This window comes from Mugil cephalus, chromosome 1, assembly GCF_022458985.1.
Source record: "Mugil cephalus isolate CIBA_MC_2020 chromosome 1, CIBA_Mcephalus_1.1, whole genome shotgun sequence".
Taxonomy (NCBI): domain Eukaryota; kingdom Metazoa; phylum Chordata; class Actinopteri; order Mugiliformes; family Mugilidae; genus Mugil; species Mugil cephalus.
Genome location: NC_061770.1, coordinates 2,370,548 through 2,393,116, shown reverse-complemented (window position 1 = coordinate 2,393,116; position 22,569 = coordinate 2,370,548). Strand labels below are relative to the sequence as shown.

Sequence of the window (22,569 nt, the reverse complement as noted above, 5' to 3'; positions counted from 1 at the left end):
AAATAATCATTTTCTGAGACATCATTTGTCAGATCATTTAAAATAGTGCTCCCTTATTTGTAGTGAGAAGAGTGCATTAAAATAGAATTAGCCAATGAGTTGGTGTAACACTAGTGGTCTATAAACCAATTAGGCACAACATTAAAACCACTGACAGATGGACTAAATAACACTGACCATTGGGTTTTTCCCAGCAGCCATCATTGCACTGAAGGGGGTTGCAGATGAATTGAAACATCACTAAACATCACGATATCTTGACCTTTGCTGCTTAGATTTTGAACCCTTTCTGTCTTTCACATTTCTCCAAACTCTCTGGACAGCTGAAGCGCCTTTAAAAGTACACATGTCAAATACTGGGCACAGTTGTGAAACCAAAGTAAAATCTTTCATGCAAATAAGTCTCCCTCCATCTGTGTGATGATTGTGAAGAACACGTTCAAGAAATTAAGAAAAAAAAAACAACCAACAACAATCGTGTGAAAGGGGTTCTCCGCTGAGATTAATTTAGAAAATTAAGAGAGCAACAACTGAGGCATGTTGAAAGGTTTCATAACACAAAAATAGTCGCCACACCTCAAAATTAAATAATTAATCATTAATTCAGTTTGAGCATTTTGCGACCTGAGTGTGGTACATGGTGTGTTTTCAAAGGAGGACATTTTGTGACTTAAAAATAAAACACAGAAGACAAAAGACATTTCTTCATGAGTTATTAGTCAGAGTTTAGTCAGCCATTATGGAATTAGTGACACCAGACTCTGGTCAGGCAAGTTTCTGGTGAGTGTACCTACGGAGTTTTCCTATTTAAACCTCAACTTCCCACAAGTCTCTCAGAACTGAAGAAGCTACTCAAATGAGTGGCGAAACATCTTCAAGAAATTCTACAAGTCCAGTTGACTTTATTCAATGCCTTTTTGGATACCATGACCTGGATGACTGAGAACCTTCACAGACACAGTCAGAGTTTGCTATATACCAGTTACTGTGTCGTTGTGGGTAGTACTTTGTGGCAAGGACTAAAGAAAAGTTAAAAAATCTTTTTGTGCCACACAAATATGGAATACATGTCAATTATTTAGCCTGTTCCTTCTATATCTAAGGAACAGAAAAATGTTCACCACAGAAACCTTAAATTAGATCCTCAAACCAAAAAAATAAAAAAAAGATCCTTAAAGATTCATAGTGTGGAAATTACATATATGTAATAGTCTACATATATAAGTCTACATATATACTGTAAAAGTCTACATGAAGGGATGCGGAAATTGAAAGCTCTGCAATACCACAGAACACAAAGACAACACAAAGATGACCTCGGCCTCTAATATCATAATCCCTTCCTAACCGCTTACCTGACCTACAGCATTCATTCCAGTTTTATTCTAACATGAGTGCGCAACTAATGCTAATACTGGGATAATCTGAATTCTTTTGTTGGGGCTACCAAGTCTTGTCCTTTTGCTTTTAATAAAAGCCTCTTATTTATCTGAGTGTACTTCAAGAATACTGCAAAATAATGTGGTACAAGTGATGGGGGCTCTCGTCCTTCATTAGGTTGTCTCCCTTGTTGTCGTACTTAAGTGAGTGAAATAGTGTAACCTGGCACTTTTCAGGTCGTCCAGAACAGAAGGAACGTCATTTTCCCACAATCAGCGCCTTCTCTTTGTCGGCAGATATTTCAGAAGAGATTCAGCCTGGGTATCCCGTGGGGAACACTCTGTTTCTCCGTTCATGAAACAATAGCAACGACTCGCTGCAACAAAACAACATTCAACCCATTCACTTAGAGTTAGCTCTAACTGCATCAACAAATCCTCAGCAACTGTTCAGCTGCTGGTGATTTCTTTGGTTTGTATGTGGAATGAGAAGCAGCCGATTCAGTGCAACTTGTTGATGGAACAACAGGTGTTTAGTGACAGTGTAAACAAAGCAACCTTGAATTGCTGGTTTCTTCCAGCAGCACGGGAGTTGATTCAAGTCTTTGCATCTTATGCCCAAAAACAAAGCCAGCCGGAGTTGTTGCTGGTTTCTTGGAGAAGGTTTCACCTCTCATTCAAGTAAAGGTGTCCACTCCGGTCATTTAAAACAAAAAAAAAAGCCATTTGGATAAGACACAAACATCTTTTTAAAAAAAAAACAAAATCCAATGATTCCAGTTGTTTTGTTTTGTTTTGTTTTGTTTTGTTTTAGAGATACCATGACCTGAATGACTGATAACCTTCCCAGACACACCTTCACCTTATGGTAATTTCCATCTAGACTTGATTACCGCATAGAGTTCAAAGGACAAAGAGCTGCACAGACTGACATTATTTCGTCGGTGTGATGAAAGAACAGACAGATGAGCTTGGAGGATCACATTCATGTTTTTACAAATATTTATCTGTTTTACGCTGTAGTGATAAACCTACAGGGTCAGTGTGACTGTGCCACACCTTGTAACTAACACCTAACTCTCGGATGACCTGGCTGCAGCTTTGTGTCATTCACAGTCAGTGCATTCATTAATCCGATTAAAGCAACACTCCAGATCAACTATTTTTTAAAGGAAGTTCTCTGATTATCTTTATGGCAAATGATAAGTAATCTGCTAGTATTTCTTCTGTAAACAACAGAAGAGGCAGAAACATTCATCTTTGGAGCATTATGCAGTCCCTGAAATAATGTGTAAAAGGAGGCATGACACTTTTATTTATAATTTTACATTTATTTAACCTTTTTTCCACATGTTTTATTTTATTTTATTATTTATTTTGTATTTATATTTTCTTTAATTTATCATTATTTTCTTTCATTTATTATTAATATATTTAGCGTCTTTATTATTTTCATTCAATTATTTTTTGGCATATGTTTTCAGTTAGGGTCTGGTTACTATGAAAAAAATTCAGTAATAATAATAATAATTATCATCATCATCATCATCAACAGTCTCACATACTGGAACCTGGAATATCCCACGTCCTTCTCCAGATGAGTGAACCTTGTTTTATCAGATATGTGCTCCTGACGTCAAAAAGGAACGTTCACGTGCAAACGTATTGTAGTTTAACCTGTTTTTTTTTAACAGTAACCAAGCAATAGAGCAAACACCGTGTGTGTCTGAGCTGACTTGTAAAACCTGCCAAGAACCTAAAGCTGGAATCAGAGGCAGAGTGAGAAGTGTCAACCAGAAGATCCTGCTTCAGGTTGGAGGATAAGACTATAATGGGCTGTATGCTTGAATGATTAAAATATTCGGGAGGCAAGCCAGGTGTCTAAAGACCGCTGCTAATGACAAAACACTGGCCCAGAACAATGTTTCTGTGAACTATACTGCAGGTGTTGTAATGAATTAGGTAACAGCGTGATTGAACGTGTTTGAAAGGAGACAGGCCTCTTACTGGACCATTATCTGGAAACAGGTTTATGAATTAACTGAGCTGAAACAAAACCCCGAGGCTGTGATGGCTGTTAAGAATAGGTTCTTCTACGATTAACGGTGTTAAACTACATAATTTCCTCTCATTATCTCTGTTCTCAGAAAGAGAACAGGAAGATAACAGGAAACACTAAATATCTCAATAATCTGTAATATAACATTTGATATCCGGTTGAAAAGTAAAATTTTTGTTGAGATGCAACCAATAAATTTCTGTTGAATAAAAAAAAAAAACAAAACGTTTAATGCTTTAATGTTTCATTGTGGACAAGCAGAGAACGCAATCATGAGCTGCTTTAGTCTGAAAACATGCTGACAGAAACACACAAATATGAAAACACAGCCACATTTAGTTAACCTGGTTGATTTAGCTGGAAGACTGACAACAATAGGTCTAAACAAAGAAACAAATGTAAATGAATAAATAATACATTAAAAAAATGTTTTCCTGAAAGAAACATATCATTAGCCTAATAACATAATTGCCTGAGTAATTTTTTGACTTATGTTGTAATATCATTAAAAGTACCTTGCTTCTTAAAATTTGGGTTATTTATTTATAAATGTTCAAATATGACTCAGGCAATTATGCTATGACATTAACAATATTAATGTCTAAATAAAGTAGCTTTATTAGCTAAGCTAAGCTAAGCTAAGCTAAATGTGTCTTGGTTCCATAGTAAAGCTTACTCAAGCTTAGCAAATGCCCTTTAATGGGGCAATTCAGCTCATAAACAGTAGTTAATAATGAAAAATATAAATAATATTTCATATTATATTTAATAATATTTAATACTTATATAATATAATCATTCTTGGCAAGAAAGTCTTATATCTTTCATAGTTAAATAGATGCATAAAAATGTGAGCCAAGTGTAAAAATTACAAATAGAACTGTGTAGGCTTATTCCAGCTAAGCTAACCATGTCCTTCCTCCAAGGTAAACACAAGCTAAGCTAGCTGTGTCTTTGTTCAACAGTAAAGCTTTTGGCAAGCTAGCTAGCTGTGTCTTCCATGGTAAAGCTAACTCAATCTAAGTAAATGGCCTTAAGAAGGCCTGTTTAGAATTCTTCTTAAGAGAAGAAAGAAAGTAATGTCCTGGAAATGGCTACCCTGACTCTAAGCTGGCATCTGTGTCTTCATGCTGAATCACTAAATGTAGCGTTGACGTTAGGAGGCAGCTTCAGGTAACTTATTCATTTATTTATCTTTGATGGCCATTGTTTTATGTCGGTGACATTCTATTGACCACCACCTACTACATGTGAAAGCAATACACTAACTTTGTTGAAGTGCCTCGTGCAACCACAGTTCAAGGAAAGTCAACTCTCCCTCCATGACCTCAGCTCACATAGCACTCAAGGGGAAATTCTGTGAGCAAGTGCGCCCTCCATAGGAAACCTGAGCTGTTACGTGCCTCTTTCTTTACATACAGCTCACATACAGTCTACTACAGAAAATTAAATGGAAGTGTGTGTATCATAAACACGCTCAGCTTTATAAGGAGGATGAACTTATTAACCCTTTAACATCCCGCTGGGTCATATATGGGGCAGCAGCAGCTCTTCGAACCAATCAGAGCTCTGTGCAATATGCAATATGCATGCAATATGTCGTTGGAAAGCTACTTTTCTTCGGATTTCATTGATGGAAGTAATTTTAAGATTCAACTAACACATTTTTTTTTTTCAAAACAAACAAAAAAAGTACTTTGGGTATGTCCTCAATAGGCTTTTTTTTCCCTCCACGTGCACTAGATGGTGCTCTAACCCCATCTGTCAACATGAGCTCTCCTAGTCTGACAGCAAGAGGTGGACAAATAAAACACTCTACCTGCTTAAGAATGTATTTTATACACGGATATTTAACATATATATGTATAATACGATATATTATTTATTTACTTCAAAGTGACATTTAAATCATGAACATCACAACAGGTTAAAAAATAAAAGCAAATAGAACTAATTTTATAGAGCAGTTTTCTTGAGAATTAATTTGAAATAATCTGCACTTTTAACAGTACCAAGATAAGGGGCTTTATTTAATGTATTCATGTCATTTCATGTAGCAGCATGAGCATTCGTTTTGTTCTAAATATCCATCACCACTAAACTGCATCACGTTTGTTGGACTGCGTATTGTTTTTTAGCCGTATTGTTTTTTAGCCGATCATTAGTAGTTATGTTATGCTGATTCACGCCTCAAACAATCATTTGCACCATATCTTGAATATTTAATGCTTTTAAGTCTAAAACCAAATATATTTAACTAATTCCATACACTGTAGATATTAGTACAGTCTCTTATTATTACACAGATGAGTGTTTTATGGTAATATATCTAGCTGTGTGACAGTCAGAGAAAAGCAGGATGTGTCCACATGTAATAATTATCACATTATGTCTTCATGGTCGGTCCCAGTCTCTGAAGCTCTCATCCTGTCCTCAGAGAACACGTCACTGCTAAAGTGCTGAGTCATATGCCAAAGCCATCTGAGCCGTAAGACAATTAGGACTAAGGGGAAGCTCACAGCAGCGTTTAACTGGAGACGCTGCTCAGATACAGTCTAAATGGGTTACAGCCAATACAACATGCCCACCTGCAGCTGTTTAAGTTAACTGAGGACAGTCTTTAGATAGACATGTCCCCATAAAGCAGGTCAAGAAATGTCCTTATATCACAAACACAGCGTTTAAATTGGTGTTTTATATTGACTTATTTTTCTTTTCTTTTTTCTCCAAAACTACAATCTAGAGAAGATTGACCAAAGCATTTCTATTTTGCAGTAATTACAACTTTTAAATAATTATGGGCTTATAAATGAAAGTGGATAGACTGGAAGGAAATATGAAAAGCTGACAGTTTTATTTAGGGAGTTATTTGTTTTTTCATTCATTCAGTTTGATAAATCATATTCAGCTGGCATTTTTATTTTACTGTATATTAAAGGAACACTGTACTTGGATAAATTTTTGAGCTACGGAGAAACTGCGTAAGCAATTAAAGAACAATTGCGTAGGATTTTGCCTGATCTAATATCACTTCCATTCAATTTTATTCATCAGCCTCAATAACACTACAAATTGTCTCAAGATGCTTTACAGAACCTGGTCTCAATCCCGACCTGAAACGCCCAGAGCAAGCATGAAGAAATCTAATGTTCACAATTATGTCTATAATCACTTCCAACTACATTATCTTAGAGCAATCCCCTCATAGGAAGCAGGTCGCCTTCACGTCCTACATGTTGCACCGCTGTGTTTCCAAAAATAGACTAACACTGACGAAGGCTTGGTTTATAATGAGCTGGAGTTGATTCCAGGTGTGACATTTGCATTTAGAAGGTATTGCTGTGAACCCACAATGCACGGTCAAATTACATCTCATGAAAGCACAACAAACCATCCTTAGGCTAAACAAAAAGAAGAAACCCATCGGAGAGATAGCTGAGAGTAAATACAGAGGGTTCACTACAAGGTGCAAATCATCAATCAACCTCAAAAACACAAAGGCAAGATTAAACCAAAAAAACTGGTGAAGAAACCAGCCCAGTTCTAGGACCTAATTCTTTGGATAGATGAAACTTACTTGACCTGTACTAGAATGATGGGAAGAATAAAGTATGTAGAAGGCTTGGAAAGGCTTGTGATCCCAAGTACACCACTTCTTCTATAAAACATGGCGGACACAGTGTGATGGCATGGGCATGCAGTGCTTGCACTGGCACTGGGAGCCTAGTGGTTATTGATGATGTGACAGAAGAAAAAAGCAGGCAAATAAATTCTAAAGTGTATAGAGATATACTTTTTGCTTTACACATTTAACACCCAATTTAACTGGACGGTGCTTCACAGCACAGATGGACTATGACCCAAAGCATACAGCAGAAGCAACCCAGGAGGTTTTTAAGGCAAAGAAGTGGAATAATTTTCAATGGCTGCGTTATTCACCACATCTGAACCCCTTCAAGCATGCATATCACTTACTTAAGACATAACTTAGGGCAGGAACAAAGAAGGGCAAAGCATCACAAAGGAGGAAACCCAGCGTTTGGTGGTGTCCATGGGTTCCAGACTTCAGTCATTGCCTGCAAAGGATTCTCAACAAAGTATTAAACATGAACATTTTGTTGATGACAATGTTAACTTTTTTGTTCAACCCCTTGAATTAAACCTGAAAGTCTGCACTTCAACTGTATCTTAGTTGTTTCATTTAAAATCTAATATGGTGGCATGTAGTCCAAATCATGAAGATTGTATCACTGTCCAAATATATATGGGCCTGTAACTTACACTTAGGGCTTTCCATGTTTTTATGTTAAAGTCACCCAGTTCCATTGTACACAGAGAAAGGGAAAGACATTTAATTAGTTGAAATTTGCAAACTCACTACAAGATGGTGCTAAATGTTACACACTGGTCCTTAAATGGCCTATATGCACATCTCCTTCTGCATTTCTGTTGTTTATAGCTCCATCTACTCTCTGGCGTCCAGTGTTTCTCTACTTGGTCTTGCCACAGTTACCCTCAAATTATTTTCAAGTTGTACTCCTCAGTCATTGCTTCCTACCTCCACAAGCAGGTGCTTGGAACATTGTATCAAGCTACATAATCCAACATCCATAATTACATAGTTAAGTTACAGATGTGTAATGATAGCAAAGCATGTTACTATTTCTTACTGTTTCCAAACACAATAATAACAACATTATACCAACAAAAATGGTGTCACATTAAATGATGCTAAATGGCATGACTTCAATACGTTTATGTTTTAACAGAAAGCAGAACTTTTTTTTTTTTTTTGTTGCTGCAGTGGCATTAATACTACCATACATTTGAAAAAAAAGATCAGATATTTGGTGGCTAATGTTAGCTAACATTATCTCGATTGTAGCTGATACTTATGAGTTGATGGACACTGTTGAAGTAAAAAACATAACTTTAAATAACTTATATTGACTTTTTTTATGTAACGAATAAAACTAAATATGCCAGCAAATCATTAGAAAACAGTTCCATATTTATTGCAAAATATTTTTGTACAGAATACAACTGAAAAAAAAACATCAACAGAGGAGGAATGGACAGTAAGGCCAACATCAGAACTCCAAGAGCTGAACTGTACAAACACCAACAGTAACATTTGCTGCTTTAATAGAATTTTTATACATAAAATGTTTCCCGCTCTCACAGCAACCTCCTTATCAGGGAGAAAAAAAAAAAAACCTCAAACATCTTCCCTATTTTTCTAAAACATTATTGCCTTTGCCTGTAAAACCCTCAACGTAGGACACCAATCCTTAAAATGCTGAAATTTCTGTAAGAAACATGTCCTTTGATTTTTAATGTCTCTCAAAATATAAATATATATACTTGTAAAAAGGTCCAAACCATACGGAACTGACAGTATTTTGGAAGTGAGTGTAACTTTGTCTTTCATTTTGAACATGAGGAGGTTCAGAGCACTACTGCTGAAGTTAGAAGACTAGAAGCTCAACTGCAACGCGCTGAGACAATACTTCTGACTCTGGACTAAACAAAATATAAAATTTGCTTTTAGTTTACTTCACTTTTACTTCACTGCTGGAATAATAGAACCCTCACTAGAGGTTGGAGGGGTTTAGCATGGTGCGTCTAGATAATTTCAGGCGTGCATGCCCGTGCACATCCTCATGCGATTTGGCACTGATGTAACAGTTCTTTCATCAAAGTAAACCTCGAGGAACATTTTGCTTTCTCAAGCTCCTTCTCTTACATCTTTTTTTCTTTACACATAAAAAAGGCAGAGTGAGACAGGATACATTTCCCCCCCTCTAACATTCAAATGTACATCTTTAACATTGGCTCTCCCAAAATTTGGGATCTAAGGAAAACAAAAAAGAACAACTCCTGTCTCTAGTTTTTACTATAGAAAATAAAAATTAAATTAAGATTAAAATAGATTTTTTTTCTCATAAGCCCTTCAAGAAAACACACCAAAACAATAGTAAGGATGAAGAGGATGTACAATCCAGAACTCCAGAGGAGAAAGCGAGGGGTTTCTGGGAGAAATGACTGGACTTTGGAAGGTAGAACTACAGACGCTACACAACAATGTCATGTTTTTGCCCTTCGGATTCTATATCTTACAATACATCTGGTACGTAGGTAACAAAATGTGAACATCCTCCTTTAAAGCGTGAACCCGAACCCAGTTGGACGATACACAGATGTGGTATTCATACGGGCCGACTATAATGATACTTTCTGTTCAAAGTCAAACAGAAATAAAGCTGACTGGTGTTCAGGGAGGCTTTGAGGATTTCATTTGTGTGTATTTTGAAGGAAAATGTCAAATTAGTTGCAGAATGTGCTCTGCAATCATTCATTTCACTAAAGGAAATGTGGCTGATTAAGTGAAATGAGCATTTCTAGTGCATTTCTTCGACAATATGCACAATGTATGTTTATATTTTTGTACAGTGACCCTCCTATAATGCTCTAAACTGTATGTGTGTCTGGAGGGGCTCTTTAACCCTTGATGTATATCCCAAGTGCTTTCAATGATTTGATACCCTGAGTAGAGGACATAGGCTTGGGGTGAACGTCAGTAGAAACTTTTTCTTTCCAAGCAAACTGAAAAAGGACATTACTAAGTAATACCACCTTTCACACATAAATAAAACTCTGCACTCGTAGGTACATTGAAAACCACAAATATAACCAGAGAGAAATTAACAACAACAACGAATCACCCATGACAACACAGTCATTTTCAGCTTCAATATGCATATATTCATGCATATATAGTGTGTATTTCCCCTTGCATACAGACAACTGGTTGGGGACTATTATAGAGAGCCTTTAGTTATACCAACTCCCTCTGCAGAGAATAACACTGATTATTAAGAGATTGATACAAAAGTGAGCAAACATAATTCACAGGACAGGCTGAGGAGCTAGAAGACGAGAACTGATTTCTGTGCAGCCTTGTAAACAGAAGAGGCCAGAAAGCCAGAGAGGATGATGGGTAACAGACATCCACTGAAAGCAGCAACAATAGGACAGATTACAAGAGGCGGAGGCTGGGTGGGAGTCAGGAAAAGAAGAGGTTGAGGAGGGGGGGTCTTATTCTCCCAGCTTTCCAATTAGAGTGGCAGCATTACCTCACAACTTGTCTGATTCCTGTCAGGCCCATCTGAACAACAGTTCTGGTGTTGAAAAACAAAATTATAGTGATGGACATGTTCCTGCCTGGGTTGCTCGAGAGAGAAACTACTCAAAATGTAACAAACTGTGGATTCAGCAATGTAACACAGAGTCTCATAGTGATGTATAGCTCAGTGGGGTCATCCAAGGTAACAGTTGCCCCCTTCCATCCCTAGACTCCAATATCCTCTTTGGGCCATTAAGAGCTGAAAGGACTCAGACAAATAGCTGGATCCGCTCACGGATGGTCTGTCGGCAGATGGGGCAGGTCTTGAGCGCGGCGCTGCAGTCGATGCAGGAGGCGTGTCCGCATTGGAAGACCAGCTTGATGTGGTTGTCGATGCAGATGGGGCAGGTGATCCGCTCCTCCATCTGGCGGTAGCGAGACTGCAGCTGCTCCAGCAGGTTGTGCTGCTCCGAGTTCTCTGTGCCAGGGCTGCAGTCCACCTCCGTTTGGTCTGTGGAGGGAGGGAGGTCATTCAGCAAGAGTACATTTTCAAGTCAAGCCAGTTTCTGCAAACCGTGCAGTACTGTGCAAGATGACACTGCCCTGCTGTTTCTCTCTGCAGCTGGATCAAATATAATAAGGCTGCACACTATAGCAAATGAGCATGGCCATACTGAAGCCTGACTGAAAAATCATACAACACACACACAAACACACATTTATATATGTATATATAGAGAGAGGGGGGAGAATGACATAACTTTGGTCTGAAGACTGATAACAACGTACAAGGACACTTCTTACCTTGCCTGATCTTCTTGGTGATTGTGACCTGGCATTTGATGCATTTCTTCATCCGATGGGCACATTCTGTTCAGACAGGAAATATCATTTTTACAGTGCAAATGACATGTTATTGAATCTCAACCAAATATCAAAGATTTTCATTTAAATACATATCTGTTGAGTCTCAACCAATCACAGAATGGGGGAAGACACTAGTAACTGAGCGTCTGGCCCAGTGATGAAAGCAATTTTCAGTCTTACAAAATCAGTGTTAGTGGCGTTTATTGTGAAATAATCACAGGAAATGCAATGTGTTTCTCTGTGAGCTTACTGTTGTATCTAACCCTGTACCCTTCATAGACTTTTTAACTTCAGTGAAGCTTCACTGGAGCAGCACAGAATCAGATCTTCTCTAAGAGAATGACGGAAAAACCCCAGTTATTGTCTGACCTCTTGATTAAAATGACTGTTTGTCCTCTGTGACCTGTAGTATTAAATCATTTGCTGTCACCGCCATTATCTACAGGTGATGCCAAGATAGAAAGTGAACGACACAGGAGACTTTTTTTGTGTGTACACAACAGCTATCTGCCCATCAATCACTGTGTGGGATAAATAAATGGCTACCTTATCTTAACTTATAACCACCCACCCACCCACTAACCACAGCTTCATCTCATCTCCACCCACCTTCACAGGCCACACTGTGCTGGCAGGGGCAGAAGAGGACCAGTAGAGCCAGCTCAGAGCAGATGAGGCATTCGCTGGGCCCCGGAGGCGTGGGAAGAACCAGGTTGGTCATGGTGTTGGGTGTTGTGTGGACCCGTCGCAGGCTGGCACTGCTCAGGCCCTGTCCACATGTGATGGCCTGCAGACGCTGCAACCTGACAGACAACAAATAGAGTAACGCACACAAACTTTTAGCTCATCCAGTGACTCGTACAGCTCTTATTCCTTAGGAACTTATTTCTGTTCGTCTGAATCATGAATAAATCCTCTGCCAGTCTCAAACAGAGGTGTGAATGTATAAAAATAGAATCCAACAGCTTCATAATTTCAACCATATTTTGTCAGACAATTACCTGTGCTTCTCAGAAAAGCTCTTGATGAGCTGCAGCATGCTGCTGTCTGCCACCAGGTCCAGAGGACTCTTGCCCTTGTGGTTGGCGTAGTTGATGTCTGCACCTTCCTGTGCTAGAAAACAGGCGATAGCTGTTCCTACGCTCAGCTCAGTGCTCCCCAGAAGACCCGAGGAGTTCAACTGTGAACACAGAGGATGACGATTGGAAGAGAGGACGCAGAAGAAAGAAAGAAGAAGTCGGATTTAGAGCATGATACAACAAACAAGACAATGAGAGGATATTGTGCAAATGGTGGAAGTAGAGTATACTTGGAGCAAAATCCAGCTAATACATAAAACCACCTCTAATCAGTACAGAAGAACTACCTCAATAACTCATCTGCTGACGGCAGCCAAAACAGCCCTGAGCACTTAAGTCTAGCCACCTTCATGGTTGTGTGTGTGTGTGTGCGTGTGTGTGTTGGCTTGGCAGAGGTCCAGGATGCTGAGTAGAGCTGCAGTGTTTGCGGTCATGTAGACTGTAAAGGACGTTCTTCATTGGTGCAATGATATCTACACCGGCTGACAGGACAGTGTTTAAAGAGCTTTTATAAAATGAGCAGCACAGATTCAAGGTCTCTTAGAGAAGAATGTGAACCTGGCTCTTGGTGAGTGGATCACTCTCTCACAAAAAGGTTAAATGACACACTGTGACATTAGTATTCTGAATCTCACCACCAGGTGGGTACAGTTACAGTATCAACATCCGGTGAACAAATCCTTCAGCCGCTGCTTAAAGCTGCACAAATCGATATCTTCTTATATTAAGACCGAGTCAGATGACTGTGTATAATGTGAGACGTGTCACTCAGCGTGCACTGAGAATTATCACCTATTCCTCCATCTCCCCTCAGCTTTAGATATTTTTTAGTGCCTTTCAGCTCATTGATCTAGTTTCCTACTTACGGCTTTACTAGTTGGACTCATTCACAAAACCACTAAATTTAAGAGAAGTCTCATGCTTCCATTAGCATTATCCTATCCAACCCTTTGGCATCATTATTAAGGCGTCCGCTGGGGCAAAAAAAGACGTGGCGTGTTTACAGCGTCCTCCTAAATTTATCACAGCCATCTTAACTAAAGCTCCATCTTTGCCAAAACTGTATTGCTTCACTAAGTGGAGCCTCTTCCCTTCTCAAGCCTTCAGTACTTCCGTCCTCCTTTTACTCCAGCATCACCTTCAGTCTCTTGCCAGTACTTTCATTTAAAGCCACAGTATGAGATTAAAGCCAAAGCCGTGGTAATCTTTATTTCTAGGAAAATAAATCTTAAATGTTGAGGGTTAATTTGTCAAATTCACACAGCTCTCAGACCGTATAATAAATGTTTAAAGTTTAGCCTTCTCAAAAAAAAAGCCATGCACTGTGGACATAAGACGTAATTAATTTATGAAGACTACCACTTCACTGCACTCCTACCTTATTACTTTCTGCTCAGTTAATCCCACTCTCCATCCTTGTTTAGACAACAAACCAAAGTCCTTTCTCCCCCATTAGCACTCTCTTTAAAGACATGCCACCTGACTCACTGCTTGTCCCTCACCTTACCTTTCACACCGTTGTTTACTTGGTAAAGTAAACTAACCCCCTAACCTCAAATTAGCCCTCTGGACTATAAGCAAATATCTTAACATTCATTGCCTCAGCTTTTGTTTACAACTCTGTCCTCAGCCCTTCCTTCAGTCTTTATTTACACCACTATAGCTTAACGCTATGTTAATCGGTTTTCCCAACATTACTTTCAGTCTTCTTAGTAACCATCTATTTAGCTTTTATTTACCCTCTTGTCTTTTTTATGTACCCATTATATCATCCTGTCTTTTGTAATCGAAGCTGTCTCTCTCAAAGTCACATCATATCTATTGCTTTTAAATTCCAAGTATTTGCAGTTGATTATTAGTGTAGGTAAACACATCTCCTGGGGTCAACAGTAAAATTGTGCTGTCCTACATGCCACCTCCCCTATAGCCTCCCTGTGAGTTCTTACCCTGCAGTAGAGCGACGTGGACGAGCATCCCTCGCTGCCCTCCTCAGTGCTGCTGGTTCCCACGGAGGGGCTGAGCACAATGTTGGCCAGCTGTGGGCGGAGGAGGGCCACGTGCATGGCCGTTTCACCGTCCTCGTCCTCCATGTTGACGTCGGCTCCCTCTGCCACCAGCAGCTGCACCAGTTCGGTGTGGCCCTGTGTCACGGCCAGCTGCAGCGGCGTCTGGTTGCGGTTGTTGCGGATGTTGATGTCACAGCGTCCCTGTGGATTAAAATGAAAGGTATTACAGAAAACCTGAAAACGGTGGTTGCATAACAAGCCGATGTGTGAAAACCTTTTTAATGGACTCTGATTTGGTCCTGTTTCCAGCTCACCTCCTTGATGAGGATCTCTGCGACGTCTCTGTGGTTGTTGAGGGCAGCCAGATGCAATGCGGAGAAGCCGTCCTCCTTTTTGACATCCACCAGCTGTCGCGCTCTGGCCAGGATCTTTTCTGTGGCTCTATGGTTAGCACAAAAGACACAAGACTAAATTAGCCACAACACTCCTAACAGCTCACGGCTTACATTAAGAACAGTTATATCAATAACAGTTGGCACGGGGCTTTGTACTTAAACCCAGTTAAACCCATTACAGGCAGCTGAATGTGTCTATTAACAAAAAAGAAAAACCCTTTTATGATGTAATGAGCACACACTGACCGACATTCATATTTAAGGATATCATTATGTACAAAAGTGACAACAACATGCACAGAGCATGGACCTGTCTGAGTAGGAAGCTAATATTATCCCGCGTCTCAGTACTCAACATGAACTTGGACGGGGACGCAGATGTTGTAGAGCCGCTAACAAGCTGATAACAATCTGACAAGAAAGCTCTTCACCACATTCAGTATTCAGGCCAGTGTGCTACAACATGGACCGAATATCACCAACACCTCGATCAGCACCTCACAGCTCAACGCCCGACACAGCTGACGCCATCAATGCTTTCAAGGTCAGACACTTTCCTCATTGTCATCCATCTGGTTAAGTCAAACACAGCACGTTTTCTTGAATATGAGGTTTAAGAACAAAGAAGAAGTTTGGTTAAGTGAGACCTTTTTGTGCGTTTCATGCAGCCGGCTGATGCTGCAGTCGGAGGCTGGGCTGTTGTGTTGTCCTCTGCTCTGTTGCCGAGTCTGCTTTATGACGCGTGGAATTGAAGTTGACAGCCTTAGCTAGCGCGCAGAGAGCTGCCATGTCACCACGGATGCTCCGTGTGCCACGAACCCAACTTTACGTGGATGTTAGGTCAATCTGAACGTTAGCTCAGTCAGATGTGAAAGCTTGGAAACAAAAGGCTCATGCTGATATATGATACTGGTGTCTGTTTGTTTAACAGCAAACTGTCAACTGAAAGCAGCCGGAGAGACAGCACATAGGGGAGGCTTGCCGTTTCCAAAAATGATTCAGATTATTGTGTGTCTGCATGTATTGATTTGTCTTTTTACTACTTTGCAGTAGAACATAAGTATAAACTTTAAAATAACAATATATTTCAATATATTTTTACTTTGAAAATCCAAATTGTAATGACCATAATTTAATTTCTAGAAGCAGTAAAATAAGGAAAGTCTTAAATCTTATGTTACAAATCCTAATGCTTTTATTACTGTTGCATACTAGTGGCTCAACTGTAATGATTGTGGCATTAGTGTAACAAGGACAGTTTAAATATGACAACTAACATATTACAACTAACACCAACCATTTCCATAGCAGTAGACGTCTATAACCTTTTAATACATACATACACAGTCATACATACACGTGTTTAAAAGGTTGAAGGCTGCTGGGAAGACACTGTGTTAGAGGTTATCAGTACCTGCAATGCAGATCTGTGTGTGTGTCTGCATGTGTGTGGTTGAGGAGCTGATAGAGGGTTGTATAGTTCCTGACTACCTTTGGTAACCTAAAGCTCACACTTAACAGACAGTTGTGTCACCTCTGTTTCCACCACGCCTCCCTGCTCTGCTTCGTGTCCATAATCGTTACTCCTGTGTGTTCATGAATATTCAGACGTTTTCAGGCAGTTTTAAACAACCCATGCTGCCACATACAACCAGCCAGAGGCCATCTCAGACATGCTGGCAGTGTTTTCCTTGACGAGTGAAGCTATCACTTGGTTATAGTTAGGAGTTTTCATTATGCCTGTGTGTAACTTAACAATCAGAACAAGGTAAAAGAAGAACATGCAATATACAACTACGGGTTCATTGACAGTTGATCTGATTCCATTTTACAATAAGCTTTGTAGATAAGTTAGAAAGAACAGAAGGAAAATGTCAATAACCTAAAGGGATGTGGTTAAAGTGAAGAGAAAACAAAGCTATGGAGGGAGCAAATCTGCAGGAAAGAGAAAGAAACTGAGCCAAGTAGCCCTTCTTTATAAAGTAAATACAGTAAACACATTAACCACCCTGTGCATCCACTGGCGTCTTGTGTCAAACTGAAATCTGGCAACAGGCCTCATTTCTTTTCTTTCCCAGGACTGTTTTTGAACTTGGCCCCTACCCCTCTTTTTCCATTTCCTCACAATAAATAAATACCCTAATAAACAAAACATTCCTGTCCTTCTGTCTCAAAAAGGGTCGCAGCTGCTTTCAGAAACTCTTTACAGATAGTCTGCACTTTTCAAACACAGGACAGTAAAACTCGCCAATTTACCAAACAAAGCAAAACAGCGATGTGGTTAATGGTAAGCAGAAACTGGATGTACTATTAATGAGTCAGAAGCCTGTATATGTATAGATTTAAAAATGATGTTCATCTTTAATCGACAAAGTTCAAAGTCACCCTTAATCTAAAGTCTGGGCACCTTCAAAACACAGTGACTGGTCTGTATTAGTGTGGTGCAGACCTGCTGATGATGATATATGAATGAACTGGTGAAGCAAGTTGATCCTAAATCCTGTGTCTGTACATTTAGTGCAGCTGTCGATGTCAGGCTAAATGAATGCTGGGGAGAGCAACCTAAACTCCCAGAACTGCACATATGACACTTGCCAGAACAGATCAGACATTTATTAAATGATTGCAGCCTCCACTCCTGTTCCTTTCCTCTCTCATTTGCCAAGTTTTTTTTCCCCCATCTCTGCTGACGACACTTTGCGGGGCTGTCCTGAAATTATATTTAATGCAGGATTATGCTCAAGGTCAATATGAGCTTGCAGGGCTTGGTCCGTTGGAACAATAAGGAAATGTAGTTTGCTGGGAGGTTAAGTTTGGAGGTCAGAATTTTGCACTTCAAAGCTTTCCTCTGATGAGAAAGATGATTTGACTAGATCTGTTCCATAATTAATAAACTGGCACAGAAGTACATGGTAGAGATTATACAGGCAAATAACAAAGCTCTACTCATGCAATGAGCCTGAAAATCACAACTGATGACAGAAACAGGGATCTCAACCTTTGGAATATAAATTTCCAGGATATTATTATCCATTATCCATCAAATTACACAAGATGCACTTAATAAGTCTCTAATTAAAACCTTGAATGAAATGGCAGTGCTTCAGGGCAGGAATTTATGGTGATGCTGGTGGTTTTCATTCTTACTTGATTTCTTTCATGGCACTGCTCCAAAAAGAGTCAGGGACAATTTTCCATTACATACTTTTTTTTTAAATATATATATATATACTTTGGGAGGGAAAGTTCACCTGAGGTCATAAAATCCCCAAAGAGACAGGAACTTCACTGCCACTTGATGCACTCCAGAGCAGCAACTAATCTGAAGAAGTCACTCTCTCATCTTTCAGTCATATTTTCTTGATTGTAGCACGCCTTCCCCAGTTTTTGCATATTTCAAAGCTGCTACAAATCATTATGTTTTAAATAACTCAGAAGAGTTTTGCTTGACAGAATTAGGGCAGTTGCAATTAATCACTTGTTAAAGGACAATTTTGAAGAATGTTACTGCAATTAATCAGTGTTACCGTTTAAAATAATAGACATTAGACTGATGACAACCTCTGAACAAAATCTGATGCTGCACCATATACATAAACTTTTAATATCATATCTGTGCACAAATCATAGAGAATGATTCAAAGTACTAGATATCTGAGTCATAATATGCAAGAGGTAAATCGTGACATAATTTACTGTAGACTACATTTCCAGACTATTCAACGTGTGTGTGAGCTCCATGTGATGCAACACAGACAGAGGAGGACACTGGTGCATTAAAAAGGAGGCAGCAATAACAGCTGTTTCACGCCTCGATCAAACTTTATAACTTAGTCATCGTCTGTCTTTCTGCCTGCCTGGATGGTGCCACATCAAAGCTCAGCTTTGATTAAGAACCTTCAGTGTCAACCAGTGGAAAACTAACACACAGACAATGGAGCCTTTGTGGCAGGTGTCAGAAAAGCACCTCATTGTGGAACAAAATGGCTAAGTTGATCTTTAACTAAATTCCTATTAGTGTGTTTCCGGAAGGAATGGAATACCTGGAGCCTTTTCGGGAGGAATGAAGTTTTAAGAAACGGTCCCTCTATTTCAATAAGCTCTGTTACACAACAGTGACATGATCTAAAGTCCTAAAAGCTTTGGCTACGTTAAACAAGCATGTCCTTCCAAATCTGCACTGCTGTGAAATTACAACAATAAATGGGAAACATTTGGAGGACAAGTGTGTGCATGGGGAGACACGATGCAAAAAGATAATGTTGTTGCATTTTTACTTGATATTGACTGCCAGCCTGCTGACAGCAGCAGAAGCTGTGTGGGAGATGAGCTCTCTTTCTGTAACGGATAGCGCAGTGAGTCGACCTTTGAATCCTCATTTGAGTCCACAAGGAGAGATACCACTACACACTCACACACACGTGCCCATAATCACCATTTGCAGCGCTCACAAAGGATACGTGCCTTTAAACTAGACGACTGAGTGGGGTGAAGGGGATGGAAATTACTCTAGTGTCTCAAAATATAAATGATTAAAAACAGAACTCAGAAGTAGTGCTGCCTTGTTCTATTACCTCTTTTAACCCATCACTAATTATGCTAAGCAGTATTTGGAACATTTCGCAATCTTAAAACTGTCAAGCATAAGGCAGACAGTCTGAGTCAGCACCATGAGATGCTGTTCCTCTAATGCCACTAATTGTCAAGTGCAAAAAAAAAATCCCCATCTGTGTGTCCTTCAGAAAACGCCTAATTTCTCACACCACATACAAAGTCAAGACATGTTTTAGCACTATGATTCAGGATCAGTTCCTAATTTTACTTCTCTGGAGCATGTGGGCAAATGCCTACTATGAGTTTCTACTCACAGTTTGTTTCCTTTCAAAGCAGCGTGGTGCAGCAGGTTGAAGCCTCTGTGGTTCTGCTGGGTGAAGTCAATGTTGGGCACCACGACAAGGATCTCAATGATATTACGGAAATCTTTAGCAATGGCGTCATGGAGCGGCGTGTCCCCGTATGAATCCTGACAGAGAGAGGAGGCAATATTTGATATAGGGCAGAGTGAGTGAGGCATAGGCTGCAAAACTACTGTCAGAAAGTATCTCCGTAGAAGAACACTTACAGCTCCACAAACCACTGAAAATCTACTAAAATCTTCTACATTAAATAATTTGATGATCAGTAAATATAACAGGTTTTTACTGTGATTTTAGGTAAAAAAGAAAAAAAAAAGAATCTAGCACCACCGCACACAAACAAAATCTAGACTGGCATGATTTTAGCAGAGGGACCACATTATTCAAGCAGAAACTAATGAGTTAGTGAGTTCTGGGGTTGGTTTCAGGCGTGTTGGACCATCTGAAAAATGCTCTAAAAGGATACACTAAATCGCTTTAATGAAGCTGAGGGTTGGAGTGACGCAGGGTCACAATCTAATACCATAAGCATTTGTTTACATCTGCTTGACAGAGCAATCTGCGAGTTGCTTATAATTATAACAAAAGCCAGCGAAGTTGACTTTTTGGCAGCCCAAACAACCAGTCAGTGGTCGGACTCCTTTCAGTGGCAAGAAGCTTAATCAAGTCTGAATAGTGAGAGGGATGTTAAGTGTCAAGCAACTTATAAAATTATATTAAAACATATTGTTGAAACAAAGCAGTAATAAGACTGAATGCCCGATAAATGGATGTAGCAGCTATAGAAATGTGTTTTTGAATATATTGGATTTCAGAATCAGTCCAGATGATAACAATTGAAATAAAAATATAACTGTTACATTGGCAAAATGTCAACATGTTGCCCTTGTAAGGATTTGCGACGGATGGTCAATGTGCAGGATTAAGCATACCACAGCCTCTCACCTGGAGATTGACGTCAGCCGAATGTTCGGTCAGCACCCGCACTACGTCAGTGAAGCCCTTGTTGACAGCGATGTGGAGTGCAGTGCACATTGAGTTGTTGAGGAGGTTGACGTTTGCCCCCTTACTCAACAGCAACCGTGCAATCTCTGCCTGATTACTAAACCAACAAAAGAAATTTGTCACGCAAAAAAACAAACAAAAAAACACACACACACAAACGAAGCCTGACTCTTTTTGATTTTTGAGTATTAAGATTGTCCAAATATATACTCGAAACAATTTTAGAAACCTACCAAGAGCTACTCAAACCTCAAATGTTCATTGCTAACTTACACAAATACTTATTTTTAAACCTCTTAATTTTGTTTGCATATTCAGCCACTGCTGCAAGACGTGAAAGAGGCATTATAAACTATTTTAATCTCTAAATTGGTCTTATCTGATGCCAACTTCCTGAGCACATGAGATTGGGGTGAGAGAAGAATATATGGCGGACTTAAGCAACACTTCCGTAAACCGATTATCACCTTACTAGTAAAGAGACGACAGAACTTTGGCCTAAACCTGTCAGTCACAAGATTGTTTGGGAACACTAAAGCTGCTCTTGATGTAACTCCATCTACTGTAGATTGTCTACACATAGAGTGCATGTGAAGAAAAACTGTGTGCGCTCACCCAAAGGCAGTGTAGTGCAATGCTGCGTCTCCATCTTCGTCTTTGACCTCAATCGAGCTGTTGGCCTGCAGCAGGGCCTTCACCACCTCCATGTGGCCTTGGTGAGCCGCAACCTGCAGCGCTGTCTTGCCCTGGTTCTTGATATCCACCTGCCAGGAGTAGAGACACCGTTGAAGATTCATCAGAGGTGATGGTGGACTGAACACTAACAGAGCTGAACATAGACTGGCTGGATATAATCTGTTCATGAGCAGCCAACATGTACGTCACACACTTGATACACATAATCTCATAAGTACAGTAGTCATCACAGAGTAGCTCACAACAACAAATAAATACTTTGAATAATAATCATTTACTTTCCTCATTAATTATAAAGACGAAGTACATCTCAGAATATATTATACATTATGTATAATATATTATACATAAGATGCCAATGTATAAATGTTCAAAGGTAACCAGAGACTTTTTGGCAACTGTGGGCAATTACACATGAATGTGTATGGCATCATTTTCAGAAATTTCTGAAATCATTTGCATTGAAAATTTCCTTCATGACTTCACAGAATATCTGGAAGGCTGAAATCTTAACAGTCACGGAATTCTGGTAACAAGAAAAGGAAATGATGGAGGGCTTACAACCTGCTAACAACTCACTCTATTATTTAAAACTCCTCTACGCAGTCATTGGTTCTCCAATTTTGTCAGTCTCAGAGTGTCTCAAACAATTCTGGACATAAACTTGTAAGACATGATCATTTATTGATTTCACTCTCTGCTCTACTCTCACCTGAACCTGTTGCAGCAGACAACCATCCACTTGGAGTCTGGTTTTGTCATCACAGAGCACTAATAAGAGGGGGTTTGTGTTTCTCTCTGCAATCTTGCGAGGTCTTGGCCCCAGTACAGTATTACGCTACGTACAAACTGAATAGAACTGAATTTTTTTTATTAGAATGGGTAGAAATAAGAACGAGAATGTGGATAACCTAAATCAAAAATGAAAAGCACATTTCTTGATTTCTTTGTGTATTAAATCATTTAAACTGGAGAGTCTCTGGAGATCCCAAGAACATTTTGTCTAGCAATATATTTAATGTACCATATTGTAATGTTCAG

The 22,569-nt window shown here is 39.5% G+C and overlaps 1 protein-coding gene across 8 annotated transcripts in view; it reads right to left on the bottom strand.

Annotated features, from left to right (window-relative positions):
* Positions 1-8,428: 8,428 nt before the first annotated feature.
* The window catches only part of mib2 (MIB E3 ubiquitin protein ligase 2), a 41,553-nt gene continuing 27,412 nt past the window's right edge, over positions 8,429-22,569 (bottom strand). For all 8 annotated transcript variants that reach the window (XM_047591691.1, XM_047591709.1, XM_047591700.1 and 5 more), the window contains 9 exons: positions 21,448-21,596; positions 20,773-20,929; positions 19,780-19,934; positions 14,831-14,957; positions 14,457-14,717; positions 12,433-12,611; positions 12,041-12,234; positions 11,369-11,434; positions 8,429-11,075 (listed from right to left, as the gene is read on the bottom strand). In XM_047591691.1, the coding sequence (XP_047447647.1) occupies positions 10,834-11,075; positions 11,369-11,434; positions 12,041-12,234; positions 12,433-12,611; positions 14,457-14,717; positions 14,831-14,957; positions 19,780-19,934; positions 20,773-20,929; positions 21,448-21,596 (1,530 nt within the window). In that variant the 3' untranslated portion in view covers positions 8,429-10,833. The remainder of the gene's footprint in view (positions 11,076-11,368; positions 11,435-12,040; positions 12,235-12,432; positions 12,612-14,456; positions 14,718-14,830; positions 14,958-19,779; positions 19,935-20,772; positions 20,930-21,447; positions 21,597-22,569) is intronic.